The sequence below is a fragment of the Mauremys mutica genome, chromosome 5 (assembly GCF_020497125.1).
Source record: "Mauremys mutica isolate MM-2020 ecotype Southern chromosome 5, ASM2049712v1, whole genome shotgun sequence".
Taxonomy (NCBI): Eukaryota; Metazoa; Chordata; order Testudines; family Geoemydidae; genus Mauremys; species Mauremys mutica.
The window spans coordinates 128231069-128250102 of record NC_059076.1 but is presented as its reverse complement, the minus strand read 5'-3'; the positions used below and the strand labels follow the sequence as shown (position 1 = coordinate 128250102).

General features: G+C 43.6%; 1 protein-coding gene across 3 annotated transcripts; it reads right to left on the bottom strand.

Moving 5' to 3' along the window:
- Positions 1-5253: 5253 nt before the first annotated feature.
- On the bottom strand, positions 5254-18583 carry LOC123371599 (transmembrane emp24 domain-containing protein 11-like). 3 transcript variants are annotated; one of them, XM_045019358.1, is made up of 6 exons: positions 17657-18583; positions 10541-10597; positions 9253-9353; positions 8261-8386; positions 6568-6714; positions 5254-5403 (listed from the first exon to the last, which is right to left on the bottom strand). In XM_045019358.1, exons 3-6 carry the CDS (start codon positions 9325-9327, stop codon positions 5254-5256), a joined length of 498 nt encoding a protein of 165 aa, XP_044875293.1. In that variant the 5' UTR covers positions 9328-9353; positions 10541-10597; positions 17657-18583. The 3 variants fall into 3 exon arrangements, with proteins under 3 accessions (XP_044875293.1, XP_044875294.1, XP_044875292.1); XM_045019359.1 differs by lacking the exon at positions 17657-18583 and adding an exon at positions 11593-11697; XM_045019357.1 differs by lacking the exon at positions 17657-18583 and having other exon boundaries at positions 10541-11155.
- Positions 18584-19034: the final 451 nt, after the last annotated feature.

The following is a 19034-nucleotide window of genomic DNA, read 5'->3' as shown; positions in this document are numbered from 1 at the left end:
GTGATGAGGACGTGGACACAGAATTATCTCAAACCGCGGGCCCCGGCGCTTTGGAGATCCTGATGGTAATGGGGCAGATTCTATCCATTGAACGCCGATTTTGGGCCCGGGAAACAAGCACTGACTGGTGGGACCGCATTGTGTTGCAGGTGTGGGACGATTCCCAGTGGCTGCGAAACTTTCGCATGCGTAAGGGCACTTTCATGGAACTTTGTGACTTGCTTGCCCCTGCCCTGAAACGCCATAATACCAAGATGAGAGCAGCCCTCACAGTAGAGAAGCGAGTGGCGATAGCCCTGTGGAAGCTTGCAACGCCAGACAGCTACCGGTCAGTCGGGAATCAATTTGGAGTTGGAAAATCTACTGTGGGGGCTGCTGTGATGCAAGTAGCCAAAGCAATCACTAAGCTGCTGCTACGAAAGGTTGTGACTCTGGGAAACGTGCAGGCCATAGTGGATGGCTTTGCTGCAATGGGATTCCCTAACTGTGGGGGGGCGATAGATGGAACCCATATCCCTATCTTGGCACCGCAGCACCAGGGCACCCAGTACGTAAACCGGAAGGGGTACTTTTCAATGGTGCTGCAAGCACTGGTGGATCACAAGGGACGTTTCACAAACATCCACGCGGGATGGCCAGGGAGGGTTCATGACGCTCGCGTATTCAGAAGCACTACTCTGTTTAAACGGCTGCAGCAAGGGACTTACTTCCCAGACCAGAAAATAACAGTTGGGGATGTTGAAATGCCTGTCGTTATCCTGGGGGACCCAGCCTACCCCTTGATGCCATGGCTCATGAAGCCATACACAGGCAGCCTGGACAGTGGTCAGGATCTGTTCAATTACAGGCTGAGCAAGTGCAGAATGGTGGTGGAATGTGCATTTGGCCGTTTAAAGGCGCGCTGGCGCACATTACTGACTCGCTCAGACCTCAGCCAAACCAATGTCCCCTATGTTATTGCTGCTTGCTGTATTCTCCACAATCTCTGTGAGAGTAAGGGGGAGACCTTTATGGCGGGGTGGGAGGCTGAGGCAAATCACCTGGCCGCTGATTACGCGCAGCCAGACACCAGGGAGATTAGAAGAGCACACCAGGAAGCGGTGCGCATCAGAGAAGCTTTGAAAACGAGCTTCATCAATGGCCAGGGTACAGTGTGACTGCTGTGTTTGTTGATGAACACCCAACCCCCTTGATTGACTCAGTCCCTGTAAGCAACTCCCCCTCCCCCTTCGAGTACAGCTTACTTATGCAAATAAAGTCACTCTCATTTAAAAAGCATGAATTCTTTATTGATTCATTATAAAAAGAGGGAGAGAAGTAAGGGTGTGCTTTGGGAGGAGGAAAGGAGGGATGGAGAAGGCCATTAAAAAAATAAAATTCAGAGTAACGACATCCTTCTGGTTGGGCTGTCCACGGGGGTGGAGTGGGCGGGTGCACGGAGCCTCCCCCCACGCGTTCTTACACGTCTGGGTGAGGAGGCTAAGGAACATGGTGAGGGGGGAGGGTGGTTATACAGGGGCTGCAGCGGCACTCTGTGATCCTGCTGCCGTTCCTGAAGCTCCACAAGACGCCGGAGCATGTCAGTTTGATCACGCAGCAGCCCCAGAGTTGCATCCCGCCACCGCTGATCTTCCTGCCGCCACCGCTGATTTTCCTGCCGGTCTTCCTGCCGCCACCTCTCATCTCGGTTGTCCCTCCTGTCCTCACGTTCATCCCTCCTGTCCTCACGTTCACTGGCCTCTTTCCTGTAATTTGAAACCACGTCCTTCCACTCATTCAGATGAGCTCTTTCATTGCGTGTAACTTCCATAATATCCGAGAACATCTCATCTCGCGTCTTCTTTTTCCTCCGCCTTATCTGTGCTAGCCTTTGGGATGGAGGAGGGACGCTTGAAATATTTGCAGCTGCATGAGGGAGATAAATATTTAGAAAGATACATTTTACAGAACAATGGTTATACTCTTTCACAGTGAAAAGCACTATTCACCTTACATAGCACATGTGATTTCCCTACAAGGTCGCATTTTTCATCTTAATAGTTCCTGCTTGCAACTCTTGGGTTACAGATCTCAGACACAGGTCCAGGCATCAGGATTCAGCTTGCATGCGGCCATGGTAAGCCACTGTCTCAGTGATTTACCCCTCCCCCCCCAACGCATGGCTAATACCACGCTAGCTCCCTGCTAATCAACAACCTTCCCCCTCCCCCCCACCCACTGCTTGTCCGGTAGCTTGGGGAAGATCGCCTCGCCGGTGACCAAACAGAAAAGATCATCGGCATTTCACTCCTCCCCTCCCCCCGCTTCGCTACGTGCAGGAAAGTGTTTTTTTTAAGCTGCTGCATTCCACGAACCCAGTAGAAAAATGGCCACCCCCCCTTACTTAAATTCCTGATTTCTAACCAGGTTATCCTGAACGATATCACTTTGCTGAGGATAACAGAACAAGATAAAGAGCGCATGCTTCTTGAATGCCAGCAGTCACCGGGACCATACGCCGCTATGCTTTGCCACGCAATGATACCTGATTACTTGCTACATGCATGGCATGGTAAAGTGTCCTACCATGGTGGGCGGAACAAGGATGCCTTGCCCAGAAACCTTCTGCAAAGGCTTCTGGAGTACCTACAGGAGCGCTTCATCGAGATGTCCCTGGAGGATTTCCTCTCAATCCCGGACATGTTAACAAACTTTTCTAAGTAACTATACTGTCTGCGAATGCGTCCCAAGTCCTCAGGGCAAATCAATCATTAAAAAAGGCTTGCTTAAAAAAGACTGTTTGCTATTTGCAAAGGTACACTCACCAGAGCTCCCTTCCATGGCGTCATTCTCTGGAATAGTTGCTTGTGAGGGCTGGGAGCAGGGTAATTCCGTCAGGGTGATAAAAAGCTCCTGGCTGCTGGGGGTCACGGAGTGCTGTGTGCTCTCTGCGAGGTCTTCCTCTTCTTCTTCCTCTTCATCTTCCCCGTCTGACATGGCAGAGATTACAACCCCCACCTCGGAATCCACGGTCAGGGGTGGGGTACTTGTGGCGCAGCCCCCTAAAATTGCATGCAGCTCAGCATAGAAGCGGCATGTTTTTCGACCTGCCCCGGACCTTCCGTTTGCTTCTTTGGTTTTCTGGTAGGCTTGTCTGAGCTCCTTAACTTTCACTCTGCACTGCACGGAGTCCCTGCTGTGGCCTTTATCCGTCATAGACTTAGAAATTCTTTCAAATACTTTTTCATTTCGTCTTTTGGAACGCAGTTCTGTTAGCACTGAATCCTCTCCCCATATAGCGATCAGATCCATTACCTCCCGAGCGGTCCATGCTGGGGCTCTTTTTCGATTCTCAGGAGACTGCATTGTTAACTGTGCTGATGAGCTGTGCGTGGTCACCTGTGATGATGAGCTCTCCACGCTGTCGAAGCAGGAAATGAATTTCAAAAGTTCGCGGGGCTTTTCCTGTCTACCTGGCCAGTGCATCCGAGTTGAGAATGCTGTCCAGAGCGGTCAGTGGTGCACTGTGGGATAGCTCCCGGAGGCCAATACCGTCGATTGCGGCCACACTAACCCTATTCCGATATGTTAATACCGATATTAGCGCTACTCCTCTCGTCGGGCAGGAGTACAGAAACCGATTTAAAGAGCCATTAAAATCGATATAAGGTGCCTCCTAGTGTGGACGGTTGTGGCGTTAAATCGGTTTTAGGCTCCTAAAACCGATTTAAACGCCTAGTGTAGACCAGGCCTCACTTTTCAGTACCTACCTTCAAGGTCTATGGACAAATCAGGGGTGAGGCCTACCTGGGACCCAGGCAACTTGTTCTTATCAAGTCTTAATTAGGACATAATTAGCAAGCATCAACTTAGAAAAGTCCAGCTTAAATCACCAGTTTTAAAAATATTTAGTATATTCCATATCCCACAGACTTAGTCTGTCTCCCATAACAAAAAAAATTCAGACTTAGAGACTGCTTGGGTTAAATGTTTTTAAAAGATGTATGGGACACATTTTTAAAGCTATTTAGGTACCTAAAGATGCAGATACTGGGATTTTCAAAAGTACCTAGATCCCTAATTCCCACTGATTTCAGAAGATAAACTGTCTGACCTATAACCATTGATTTCAATAGGAGTTTGGTTAATATGAACTAGGTTCCTATTAGTTCCTGCTAGTAGGGTCTACATGAGGGCAGACACATTGCACACTGCCGTTCATACCCCTTGCCCCCCGTAGCACACTGTGGGGCTATGTACACAAGCCCAAAAGCTTGACAGAGAAAAATTACTTTAAAGCTGATCAGGATGAAATCCATTTGAAATATATAACTTTAAATTTTATATAAGGTCTATATGTCCTTACAAGCTATTTTCTTCACAGAAGGGAATAGGACATAGGTTAGTAAGGAAGTAAGTTGCTAGGTCTTTGCTGTGATGGGAGAAGCACACCACCTGTCTTCTGCTTTTAAATCAAATTCTGCATAAACTATAACTAAATAAAACGTGTCAAATTATAGAAGCAACTCTCTCAACCCATCTGTTAATCCAATTGGAGGGGAACTACATGATTAAGTCATACACTGCAAAGCTCCTGATAAATCCACTATGATCACTACTCAAAAGTAACATCTGTGGCCTCTTAATTAAAATAAGAATAGCTTTCCAACAAAGAAACACATTGAAGAACTGAAACTGTATGAATAATCTTACATATAAAGTTGACAGTCACAAATCCTGGGATTGCCAGGAATTCTATAATCCAGTCAGACTGAGTAGGATAGTTCTCACCTGTGATAATTTATATAATTATTCAAGGTTATTTGGGGTGGGTCTGAAAAACAGCCAAAAGGCAGGATTAGATGTATATATGTATGGTGCTATTCAGATTAAGATATAAACTAAATCTTTAGAAGGAAATGGGGGAACGGATTCTGCAGAAAGAAATGGGAGGAGAGACCCAACAGTGTGAACCTGATAGGGGAGCAGGAGGTGGGAGTGGTAATTATTGAGACTGGGAGGCATGAGTGATGCTTGAGAAGAGTATATTCACAATTCCTCTCACCCGCCCCTCCCAATTCATGTACTTCATATTTTCTTGTAATATTTTTCTTACCAGAGGATTACTGTATTCAGCTACTTGAAAACTAGTTTAATTTCACCTTTTTATGTAAATAAGACAATAGTGCATATTTTTGCATTTTGTGCTTTATTAATGTAGACATTATGCATTATATGTTGAATAATTTAGAAGTGTATTCACTTCTATCAGTCTTAAACAAGCTTTTTAGCTATAAAGAAATCTTTAAGACATTTCATTTGCCAGACTCCAACTAAGATAAGGATCAATGTTTGTGCAAGAGCCCACCGCAGCATATTGCTGTTCGTTTCTTCACTTGTCAATCGAAAGTACTCCTCACGTTCCTGTTGAAAAGAGGGAAAAGGCATAATTATTTGATTTAAAAAAATCTAAGTACAGTACTTGATGCTGCTACCTGGTACCAAGGCATGTGTTATCTGTCCACATACTGGAGAGAATGAACAAGCCCTATACGATGTTCTCTTCTGAACTATTATCAATTTGATGAAAATAAGAGTTTGAACTTCTTATCCATATTACTATAAGAGTTGAAAATCACAATTTGAGCACTGAACAACAGTTTATGTAAGGTTGGCTATTGTGCTGCAGTGAAAGTGTGAGCAGAAGTTTCATATGGTCACAGGTTGGGCTGAGCATTAGGTATAGTTCTTTAAGCACATGCATACTTCCTATTGAAGTCAATGGGACTAAAACACATTCATAATGTTAAACAAATGCTTACATGCTCTCCTGAACAGGGATGGACTTATGCACAGACATTTTTTACCTGAATTGGAGCCACAATAAGGCATTTAGGACCATATATTTAAAGGTATTTAGGCATCTGAAGAAGCAACTAGGTGCCTGGAACTAGATTCACAAAAGGGACTGTGGCTGGGATGATTTAGTTGGGATTGGTCCTGCTTTGAGCAAGGGGTTGGACTAGATGACCTCTTGAGGTCCCTTCCAACTCTGATATTCTATGATTCTATGGAAGGATTTTACCCAGTCCTTCTAAAACAAATTCACCTTTAGGTTGAGATTAAGTATTGAGAATCTCAGCCCATAATAGTAATTTATCACAAAGTTATGAGCATGTGAAAATAGAATTTAAATGAAAATTTATTGCACATACAACTTGAATTATAGCAGTTATGACCAGCAAAACTAAAATTAACCAAATTATTTAATTAGTGGAAAGTACTGTAGAGTAAAACTGATGATTATATAAAGATTAATTAATAATTAATTCTTAGCTTATATACTGTATTTTGCTTTACAGCTGCAAAGTGTTTTACAAACCTTAATTAATATGTATTGTTCAGTTTTAAGTAATAATTTACATACTGTGGTCCACTTTGGTTAAATATTAATAGTACTTTTAATAACATTTAATTAAAAATAATACTACAACTAAATATTGTAATATGCCACCCAACATTTAACTTTCCAAATCCAGATGTTTCCATGCATTATTCTTTCATATTTCTATTAGGGAACAAACATACTCTGTGATAGTTTTGTTCTTTGGATATGTGATGAATTTGCTCAATTAGATGTCCGAGTCTAAAGTTAACTTCATTAACTTTGTCCTTGGCTTGAGCGATAGCTTCATCAAGAAAATGCTCTCCAACTCTAATGTCCAAGTGGATACGCTATGAACACAATAACAACAATTATTAGTCCCATGAATTTATGGTGTGGGTATTTAAAAAAAAAAAGTCGCCAGAAACAAAGTGAGGCATAAATAACAAAGGTTTCTTTTTAGCCTTCTTATAGGAATGGTATTTAACTTATTTATAGATGTCCTTACTAAAGAGATAAGATATTTAAAATGTATATATTTCAAGGTTTTAATCTTTAATTACACAAATTTACATACTTTGTTATTAGTGTTGTATTTTATACTAATGCTATTGATTCAATCAGTGTGAACTATTTATTATACTGTGTCCAACAAAGAGCAAAAAATGAACATTCTTAGGGCTACCCACTCTAATTAAAAATTGATACCATTATCAATCCTTTTTTTTAATACTCTTCCCTCTTAGGTTGTAGCTGAAGCAAAGTCAGAAACAGAGATAATGAGAGTCAGTCCTAGGTCTTCCACCTGGAATACTATAGCACTTCCAGTAGGCTATTAAATATGCTTCTAAAGGCAATTTTCTCCAGTTATTTCCAAAGTTTAGCTTGGTTTATATTGATATAAAGAACAATACATATAGAATTAATCTCTCCCATAGATTTTAACTTTTTAAAGTTTATAGAGGTATTGCTCAAAGACACTGGAGTGACAGAAATGTAATAGCTTTCAGATAAATAAGCTTTGGTACCTGCATTTGTGTTGATAAATCTTTCCCCTTATAACATTTCATCATATTAATCAGGACTTTGAAGCTTTACATAATCAAGGTGCTGTACAAACATTAATTAATCTGCACTGTATTACAGTAACTGTGCCCTGACTCCTTGGACATGAAAGAAAAGTCTGTTTCATCTCTTCATCTTCTGAGCGCCAGCATTATCTTTTTCAGTCACTAGGATATGTCATATATTGGCTAAAGCAGGGGGAGGCAACCTATGGCACGCGTGCACATGAGCTGATTTTCAGTGGCACTTCACACTGCCCGGGTCCTGGCCACAGGTCTGGGGGGTCTGGATTTTAATTGAATTTTAAATGAAGCTTCTTAAATATTTAAAAAACCTTATTTATTTTACATACAACAATAGCTTAGACACATATTATAGACTTATAGAAAGAGACCTTCTAAAAACGTTAAAATGTATTACTGGCATGCGAAACCTTAAATTAGAGTGACTAAATGAAGACTCGGCACACCACTTCTGAAAGGTTGCCAACCCCTGGGCTAAAGAGTCATTTGCCAATCTCTGAGATAATTCATCAAAGCAAGATTCTTCTGGCTTCAAACACTGACCACAGCCGAAATAATACAGGATGTTCTGCATGGGTGGAGCTCCATTGAATTCAGGAAGTCCAAAGGTCCACCTACGTGGAATTGCTTTGCAAGATCAAAGAGCAACATTGGACACATGGATCCACTGAGATACTTTCATAATCCTTTCACTCTTGTCATTAATTATGCTCCTAGACCTCTATATTGTATGTTCATTTGTCTTCCAGAGCCTGTGGTTTAGATAGGACAGATATCATTAAAAAGAATATTCAAGAAATACTCTTACCAGTTTACTTCCTCCAAATGAGATGAGCTTTGTGGAGTTAGACTGCAAACAGATATTATGCTCCCCAGGTAAGTGTGACGTAAAAGAGAATGTTCCTTGTGGACCATACAATTTTGACAACAGTAGCTGTAATGTGTTAAGTGTATTTTTTTAATTTATGAACTACAGATATTAACATAAAAATATAATGCTGTGCATCATACCTCAGAATATTTTAACATTTAAAACTTAATATTAATTATATTATATTATTAATATAAATACAATTAACCTAACTTTCACATTTTATTTAGGGAATAAAAACTAGAAAAAATGTGGTCTACACTGAGAACTAAAAACTTATCTATAGACACTAAAGTCAGAATTTTCAAAAATGGGTATTTAAGTGTAGCTCCTAAGTCCTTACTTTGGCACATAAATAAGTAGCCTGATTTTCAGAAGTGTTGAACACTCAGTGGCAATGAAGGCAGTTGTTGTGGATTGCTGGTATATACATCCTGATGGTTAATCTAATATTTTTGGTTTAATTTATCATCTCCTTCCTTTCTCCATACACAGCAACTGATTTTAATACGTTGCTTCAGTAGTCAGCACAAAACAACATTGACTAATATTGCTTTTTCAACTGTATTTTAAGTATTCTTTGATGGCAAGCTTTTCCCAAATCTAGTATTAATGCAAAAAGCCTTAACCAAGATTTAAAAAAAGATGACTAAAATCAGGGTGCTAAACCCGTATAGATACATGAATAAATGGCCTGAATTTCAAAAGTACTGAGTACCCTTCTTCTCTTGTTGACCTTAATGACAACCAAACATGTGCTCTGCACTTTTGAGAATCAGACCACTTATTTAGCTGCTTAAATATGGATTAAGGAACCGAATTTTAGGCACCTATTTTTAAAAATATTGTCCATTCCCCTTAGATAGTATGACCTTCCAGTTCGAAGAGTCAGTACAAATGCCTCCAAAAATGTGAATATTAAGTTTTACCTCCTTAGTAGGAGTTGTAATGGTCACAAACATTCCCAAACCAGGAGCAGATTCAAGAAACCTGTGTTCATGCATGTCCCATTGCTGTACCTTGTAACTCCCTGAGAAGACAGATACAAATCTGTTAATTACAAGTTAGTATAAAATATCTTTCACTTTTTTCATTTCACATCAAGTCACTATAAAAACCAAATTAAGTAGAAGATAACTTACATATTTAATAGAATTATGATTTTTTCCAGTTCACCATATAATTAGATTGTGGCATTTTGCACCACAATGGAGTGAGCAAGAAGTTACACACTAGTGAAAGAAAAGTGACAATTTATTATCATTGCCTTGCATGCTCTGGCCTGGTTAGCAAGCCATGGTACATGGCAGATCGTCCCAAAAGTTCAGGTATCCATTATTCAAATTACGTTTGTATGGCTGTCTTTCATGCACTTGTGAACAACAAGCTATCAGCTCTTTGATGGTTCACTGGCAGTCTTGCATATGTCTCCTTCTCAAATAAGGGCTTTTTGCTTTCTCATTATCTGGGAAGATTTTAATGAACTCGGTATAAAACACCTAGTGAAATGGTCCTTTTTTTTTTTAGCAGGTCTTGAATGAGGTCCTGACCACTGGTAAACAGAAAATGCAGATCTCACAATGGTGGGGGAGAGTGGCAAAACCGTGCTGTAATAGGAGCCCTGGGAGTAATGGTTGACTAAACCAGAATTCATCCGAGGAAGCACATACTGCAATGGCATCTCCAGCACTGCAGAAATAGGTGCCTTTTGTGCTTTCCATCTTAGCTCAGCCAGCTCTTCTGGTCAGTGCAGAGGACTCTTGTAGCAACCTGCATGGAACTTGGAGGGACTAGCACAGGAGATAGAAGGGAAGAGTTTGGAGAAGGCATCGGGAAGCCATTCTGTGTGCACATAGCTTGAATGCTAGTTGCTGTCACAGCAATTCTGTAACTAATTCTCTTAATAAAGAGCCAGTTTAGATTCAGAAACATGGAGTCCTCTCATGTTATTACTCAGCATGCAATACACGACACAACTGTAACACTCACGGCGAGCATGGAGCAGTGGCTATAGTGCATTTCCATATTGTGACTGGCCCTCGTTTTGGGAGTAAAGAAGGAAATGCTCTTTGAGCCCTGCTCACCATCACCACCACTCATTCCCCTAAGCAGGGTCAGCCGCACTGGCATTATATATCAGGCTATCAGTATTAAACTTCATAGATTAACATTTTAAATATTAAACACATTGACCATCATGTAGCAACATCTACCTACCAGTAATCAAGGTATCACTTGGAATGTCTTCTATTATGCATTTCTCCTCTCTTTCCCCTGAATGAAAATACATAGCAGGTGAGACAGCAACCCAGAAGCTCAAAAGAATTCCTATTAAGTGGCTCTTCATGATTTTGGTGTATCCTTATTGTACTACTTTTGGAAATGATTAGTTAGAAATGAGCACAGCTCTGTGCTGACTCCTTGTTTGCTGTTTATCGGTGTGCTTTTGGGAAAAAATGTGAGAAGAGACATCTGGTAGTTACTTCAGTTATTTATATATGTGTATGCGCCACCGAATGAGATAAGAAAAAGATAATTTGTGAAGTGTCCTAGCATGAAAGGAGCAAAATTTTATTTGTGGCTCAGCTATATGAAGTTTTATAGGACTAATTTATAATTCTTTGTGTATGTGTGTATGCACGCACATACTCTCTCTCTCTCACACACACACGAACTACATTAGGACTGAAAGTGCCACAACGGGAAAATGCCATACTTCATGTTTTTCTGAGTTGTATGTTTGTTGTGTGTTTGTCAGCTTTGACAGTTACTGCTGGGTTTTTAGTCCAACAGGTCAGCTGAGTATTCTGTGTGTGTGTATTTAAAAATAAAATCCAGCATAGCTGCTTTCATAGTCAATAAGATGGCCAGGATCACTAAGTAGTAGAATGTCCCTATCAATGGATGTTGTCATTATGAGAAATCAAAATTGTTTGGGGAGGGGTGTAAATAAATTAAATTTCTCTCTTGCTCCTAAGTTCAACAAAAAAGAGAAAAATAAAGATTAAAATAAACTATTCTCTGCTTCAAATTCCAGCATCACTGCACTCTCTGGGATAATTTCTGTCTATTGAGATGCCTGGCAACATCTCAAAGTTTTGCTGTGTTATTATTTCTGTTCATCTGTCAAAAGGGATCTCTGTTGTGTATGTGCTAATGATCAAAAACGCCTTTTTCAAGGAAAGGTCTCCTTCTATGGCACAGGATCATTCAAGAAAAACAGTATTTTCCATGGAAAGGATGTATTTTGCAGTGTAATGGAGCTTTACCTTTTGCTGGGGCTTTGCTCAGCCCAGGACAAGGCAAACATTTTTGGCAGTCCTCTTTCCCTGCTTGTGTGTCTCTGTGCTCAGCTGGGGTCTCAGTCACCACAGGACTCACCTCTGTCTCTTGCTTCCCCATTATGAGTAGGCAGTGAGTTGGCTGCCATGGTCATAGCTTGAGGAAAGCTATTTTAGGGCCCAATTCAAAGCCCACTGAAATCCACGGAAATTTCCCATTGATTTCAGTGGGCATTGGATTGGGCCATTGATGTTCAAACACAGCCTGGCAGGCAAGGCATTGCTAGGCAGGATGCACAATAATTTAGTGTATTCTTCTCACATTCAGACACTCCAGATGTCTTCTTTTTGTTGTGCCTTCATTTAATGGGAAGAGAACAGATTCTTGCACTGAGGACCTCTATTCTATGCAGATTCTTATACCACATTCATCATAGAATCATAGATGATTAGGGTTGGAAAAGCAGCAAAGAGTCCTGTGGCACCTTATAGACTAACAGACGTATTGGAGCATGAGCTTTCGTGGGTGAATACCCACTTTGTCTCATGCATCCGATGAAGTGGGTATGCACCCCCGAAAGCTCATGCTCCAATACGTCTGTTAGTCTATAAGGTGCCACAGGACCCTTTGCTGCTTTTACAGATCCAGACTAGGGTTTGAAGAGACCTCAGCAGGTCGTCTAGTCCAAACCCCTGGCTCAAAGCAGGACCAACCCCAACTAAATCATCCCAGACAGGGCTTTGTCAAGCCGGGCCTTAAAAACCTCTAAGGATGGAGATTCCACCACCTCCCTAGGTAAACCATTCCAGTGCTTCAACACCCTCCTAATGAAACAGTTTTTCCTAATATCCAACCTAGACCTCCCCCACTGGAACTTGAGACTACTACTCCTTGTTCTGTCATCAGCCACCACTGAGAACAGCCTATCTCCATCCTCTTTGGAGATCCCCTTCAGGTAGTAGAAGGCTGCTATCAAATCCCCCCACCCCACTCTTCTCTTCTGCAGACTAAATAAGACCAGTTCCCTCAGCCTCTCCTCGTAAGTCATGTGCCCCAGCCCACTAATAATTTTCATTGCCCTCCACTGGACTCTCTCCAATTTGTCCACATCCTTTCTGTAGTGGGAGGCCCAAAACTGGATGCAATATTCCAGATGTGGCCTCATCAGTCCCGAATAGGGGGAAATAATCACTTCCCTAGATCTGCTGGCAATGCTCCTACTAATTCAGCCCAATATGCCGTTAGCCTTCTTGGCAACCAGGGCACACTGTTGACTCATATCCAGCTTCTCATCCATTGTAATCCCCAGGTCTTTTTCTATAGAACTGCTGCTTAGCCAGTAGGTCCCCAGCCTGTATCAGTGCATGGGATTCTGCCATCCTAAGTGTAGGACTCTGCACTTGTCCTTGTTGAACCTCATCAGATATTTTTTTAGTCCAATTCTCCAATTTGTCCAGGTCACTCTGGACCATATCCCTACCCTCCAGCATATCTACCTCTGGTCCCAGCTTAGTGTCATCCAAGAAGTTGCTGAGGGTGCAATCCGTCCCATCATTCAGACCATTAATGAAGATGTTGAACAAAATTGGCCCCAGGACAGACCCCTGGGGCACTCCACTTGATACAAGCTGCCAGCTAGACATTGAGCTGTTGATCACTACCCGTGGAGCCTAACAATCTAGCCAGCTTTCTATCTGCCTTATAGTCCATTCATCCAATCCATACTTTTTTAACTTTCTGGCAAGAATGCTGTGGGAGACCATATCAAAAGCTTTGCTAAAGTCAAGGTATATCACATCCACTGCTTTCCCCATATCCACACAGGGCCGGCTCCAGACCCCAGCGCGGCAAGCACGCGCGTGGGGCGGCCCTTTCCCGGGGGGGCGGCAGGCTGGGCCGGCGGACCTGCCGCAGTCATGTCTGCGGGAGGTCCACCGGAGCCCCGGGACGACCGGACCTGCCGCAGGCATGACTGCGGAGGGGGCGCTCGTCCCGCGGCTCCAGTGGACCTCCCGCAGGCATGACTGCGGACAGTTCGCTGGTCCCGCGGCTCGGCTGGACCTCCCGCAGGCATGACTGCGGCAGCTCAACCGGAGCCGCCGGACCTGCGAACTGTCCGCAACTGCGGGAGGTCCAGCCGAGCCGCACGACCAGCGGACCCTCCGCAGTCATGCCCGCGGGAGGTCCGCTGCTCCCGCGGCTCCGGGGCGCCTCCCGCGCATGACTGCTTGGGGTGGCCAAAAAGGTAGAGCCGCCCCTGTATCCACAGAGCCAGTTATCTCATCGGGTTGGTCAGGCATGACTTGCCCTTGGTGAATTCGTATTGACTGTTCCTGATCACCTTCCTCTCCTCCAAATGCTTCAAAATAGATTCCTTGAGGACCGGCTCCATGATTTTTCCAGGCCCTGATGTGAGGCTGACCTGTGTGTAGTTCTCTGGATTCTCCTTCTTCTCTTTTTTAAAGAAGGGCACTATTTTTGCCTTTTTCCAATTGTTTGGGACCTCCCCCATTCGCCACAAGTTTTCAAAGCTAATGGCCAGTGGCTCTGCAATCACATCAGCCAACTCCCTCAGCACCCTTGGATGCATTAGGTCCAGCCCCATGGCCTTGTGCATATCCAGCTTTTCTAAATAGTCCTTAACCTGTTCTTTCACTACTGAGGGCTGCTCACCTTGTCCTCATACTGTGCTGCCCGGTGCAGCAGTCTGGGAGCTGACCTTGTCTGTGAAGACCAAGGCAAAAAAAGCATTGAGTACTTCAGCTTTTTTCACATCATCTGTTATTAGGTTGCCTCCCCCATTCAGTAGGGGTGCCACACTTTCCCTGACCTTCTTCTTGTTGCTAACATACCTGTAGAAATCCTTCTTGTTACCATTCACATCCCTTGCTAGCTGCAACTCCAATTGTGCTTTGGCCTTCCTGATTACAACCCAGCAGGCTCAAGTAATATTTTTATACTCCTCCCTAGTCATCTGTCCAAGTTTCCACTTCTTGTAAGCTTCCTTTCTGTGTATAAGCTCACCGAAGATTTCTCTGTTAAGCTAAGCTGGTCGCCTGCCATATTTGCTATGCTTTCTGCACATCAGGATGGTTTGTTCCTGTGCCCTCAATAAGGTTTCTTTAAAATATAGCCAGCTCTCCTGGACTCCTTTCTCCCTCATATTAGCATCCCGGGGGATCCTGCCCATCAGTTCCCTGAGGGAGTCAAAGTCTGCTTTCCTGATGTCCAGGGTCTGTATTCTGCTGCTCTCCTTTCTTCCTTTTGTCAGTGACATCTCATGGTCACTGCTGCCTAGGTTCCACCCACTTCTACTTCTCCTACCAATTGTTCCCTGTTTGTGAACAGCAGGTCAAGAGGAGCACAGCCCCTAGTTGGTTCTTCCAGCACTTGCTCCAGGAAGTTGTCCCCAACAGTCTCCCAAAACTTCCTGGATTGTCTGTGCACTTCTGTATTCCTCTCCCAGCAGATGTCAGGGTGATTGAAGTCCCCCATGAGAACCAGGGCCTGTGATCTGGAAACTTCTGTTAGTTGTCCAAAGAAAGCCGCGTCTACCTCATCCTCCCAGTCTGGTGGTCTATAGCAGATGCCCACCATGACATCACCCTTGTTGCTCTCACTTCTAAATTTAAGCCTGTTGAGAGTCTTTGGGTTTTCTCCAGTTTCATATTGGAGCTCTGAGCAATCATACTGGCCCCTTACATACAGTGCAACTCCTTCACCTTTTCTCCTCGACCTGTCCTTCCTGAACAGTTTATACCTATCCATGACAGTGCTCCAGTCATGTGAATTACCACATCAAGTCTCTGTTATTCCAATCACAGCATAGTTCCTTGACTGTGCCAGGACTTCCAATTCTTCCTGCTTGTTTCCCAGGCTTCTTGCGTTCATGTACAGGCATCTAAGATAACTAGCTGATTGCCCTACTTTCTCAGTATGAATCAGGAGGCCTCCCCTGTTGCACCCTTCTCCTCGTGTTTCTTCCCAGTATCCCACTTCCCCACTTACCTCCAGGCTTAGGTCACCATCCCCAGGCAAACCTAGTTTAAAGCCCTCCTCACTAGGTTAGCAAGCTTGCCTGCGAAGATGCTCTTCCCTCTCTTCATTAGGTGGATTCCATCTCTTCCTAGCAATCCTTCTTCCTGGAACAACATCCCATGGTCGAAGAATCCAAAGCCCTCTCTCTGACACCACCTGCATAACCACGCATTTACCTTGACAATTCAATGGTCCCTACCTGGGCCTTTTCCTTCAACAGGGAGGATGGACAAGAACATGACTTGTGTCTCAAACTCCTTTATCCTTCTTCCCAGAGCCACATAGTCTTCAGTGACCCGCTCAAGGTCATTCTTTGTAGTATCATTGGTACACATGGAGGAGTAGGAAGGGGTAGCACTGCTTGCAGACACTTCATCACATCCTGAATTCTAGCTCCAAGCAAGCAGCATACTTCTCAAGTTTCCCAGTCTGGATGGCAGATGGATGACTCCATCCCCCTTAGGAGGGAGTCCTCGACCACTACAACCCGTCTCCTCCTCTTGGGAGTGGTGGTCATAGAACCACCCATCCCTAGGACAACGCATCTCATGCCTTCCAGTCAATGGGGTCTCCTTCTTGAGGTCAATGGTAATTGGGACAAAATACAACATGGTTTTACAAAAGGTAGATCGTGCCAAACCAACTTGATCTCCTTCTTTGAGAAGGTAACAGATTTTTTAGACAAAAGAAATGCAGTGGATCTAATTTACCTCAATTTCAGTAAGGCATTTGATACGGTTCCACATGGGGAATTATTAGTTAAATTGGAGAAGATGGGAATCAATATGAAAATTGAAAGGTGGATAAGGAACTGGTTAAAGGGGAGACTACAACGGGTCATACTGAAAGGTGAACTGTCAGGCTGGAAGTTTTCGGATGACACAAAGCTGGGAGGTATTGCTAACACAGAGAAGGACCGGGATATCATACAGGAAGATCTGGATGACCTTGTAAACTGGAGTAATAGTAATAGGATGAAATTTAACAGTGAAAAGTGCAAGGTCATGCATTTAGGGATTAATAAGAATTTTGGTTATAAATTGAGGACACATCAGTTGGAAGTAACAGAGGAGGAGAAGGACCTTGGAGTATTGGTTGATCACAGGATGACTATGAGCCACCAATGTGATATGGCGGTTAAAAAAGCTAATGCGGTTTTAGGATGCTGAAAGAACTTTGCTTGTTTAGCCTAACCAAAAGAAGGCTGAGGGGAGATATGATTGCTCTTTATAAATATATCAGAGGGATAAATATCAGGGAGGGAGAGGAATTATTTAAGCTTAATACCAATGTGGACACAAGAACAAATGGATATAAACTGGACACTAGGAAGTTTAGATTTGAAATTAGATGAAGGTTTCTAACCATTAGAGGAGTGAAGTTCTGGAACAGCCTTCCAAGGGGAGTAGTGGGAGCAAAAGACATATCTGGCTTCAAGACTAAGCTTGATAAGTTTATGGAGGGGATGGTATGATGGGATAGCCTAATTTTGGCAATTAATTTATCTTTGATTATTAGCAGATAAATAGGCCCAATGGTCTGCAATGGGATGTTAGATGGGGGTGGGATCTGAGTTACTACAGAGAATTCTTTCCTGGGTGCTGGCTGGTGAGTCTTGCCCACATGCTCAGGGTTTAACTGATCGCCATATTTGGGGTCGGGAAGGAATTTTCCTCCAGGGCAGATTGGCAGAGGCCCTGGAGGTTTTTCGCCTTCCTCTGAAGCATGGGGCACGGGTCACTTGCTGGAGGATTCTCTGCACCTTGAGGTCTTTAAACCACAATTTGAGGACTTCAGTAACAACTCAGACATAGATTAGAGGTTTGTTACAGGAGTGGGTGGGTGAGATTCTGTGGTCTGCATGGTGCAAGTGGTCAGACTAGATGACCATAATGGTCCCTTCTGACCTTAAGTCTATGAACCTATGAATCTCTGACCCCTTCCGTCAAATGACTCTTCCAAATCATTCTCTGCCATAGTACCTGTGCAGAGAACCTGAAAACAGTTTCTTACCTCTATCTGCATTGGGGATACATGGGTTCTCCTCTTTCTCCTTCTGGAGGTCACAGGCTGCCAATTTTCTTCCCCGTTCTGCACTGCCCTCTCGGATTCTTCAGCATGCTGTGCCTGCAATACCAAATGCTGACTTCTATCCAGAAAATCTTCATTTTCTCTGATGCAATGCAGGGTTGATACTTGGGTCTCTAGTCCTTTAACCTTCTCTTCCAATATGGAGACCAGCTTGCACTTCGTACAGACGAAGTTGCTTCTATCCCCTGGGAGAAAGACAAACGTGGCACATCCTATGCAGGTCACAACCACTGATTGCTCACTATCCATAATGTCTTTCTTCTAAGAGCCTCTTCAGATCTTGTATTTACTGCTCACAGAAGCCTGAAAGGCAAAAACACTCTGTGGGAACTCCCCGCAAGTGAACTCCCAAGCGAACTCCGTTTGCCTGTCCTCTGTTCACCACTCACTCAGTTCACAACTGGCTGCTTTTTTATCAGGCTGCTGGCTCGTAGCACTTGGCCCAGCTCAAAGCCTTCCCTCCAATCAACCACTCAAGGCCCACCTGGAACAAAGCGCTCCCAATTCACACTTTTCAAACAACCAACCACACGATCAAACAGTCACACTTTTCAAACAAACACATCGTCAAACAGTCCCTGCAACTAGATCCAGTCAAACAAATGGTCACAGCAGACAGACACTTGGATATTCACCCCATCAGCTCACAACACAGCCCTCCTAAGGCAGCACTCACCATAGTACAAGAGCCCCTTCCAGTAGTTGGTTCACTCATGTTCTCCCCAAGCAGACAATTGTGCACTGGACACACACATTTTGGTACATTTATGATAGAGAAGATAAGGAAAAAATATGCCTTGCATTTAGAGTGGAAGGTGGTGAGGCCTTTGATGGCCTATTGGAGTTCCTTCCCTAGTCTATGCCCAGATCTAAAAAAGCTCTGTCTCCTGCACAGACAAGCTTGATCTTTATTGCAGAAAGTTCCATTGTGCCAGAGGAGTGAAATTGTCAATCACATCCTCATCCCAGAGCTTTAGTCAGTCTTTTAGTTACTGTTGGCCCAGACCATTGAGCCCCTTGCAGGTGAAGACTGAGACCTTGCACTTGATGTGGTATTCTATGAGAAGACAATGTAGGGAATGGGGGATGAGACTGATGTGTTTGCAGTAGCCAGTGTTGCTGAGCAGACATGGCGCAACGTTGTGTAACTAAGCACTATAGGTTTAATTCCCAAGTATATCACATTGCTGTAGTCCAGCCAAGAGGTGACAAACGTGTGAGTAACTGTGATTAGGTCTTTGTTTGCCAGGATGGGACAGAATCTCCTAGCAACCGGAGATGGTACAAAGCGCCACTTGTG

Excerpts from the sequence above, each read along its gene's own strand:
- LOC123371599 (XM_045019357.1), bottom strand. The coding sequence starts at position 10,670 with ATGAAGAGCCACTTAATAGGAATTCTTTTGAGCTTCTGGGTTGCTGTC. Across the intron at positions 8,387-9,252 it reads TTACAACTCCTACTAAGGAG|CTACTGTTGTCAAAATTGTA; the intron begins GTAAAACTTAAT and ends AACACATTACAG. Across the intron at positions 5,404-6,567 it reads AAGAACAAAACTATCACAGA|GAACGTGAGGAGTACTTTCG; the intron begins GTATGTTTGTTC and ends TCTTTTCAACAG.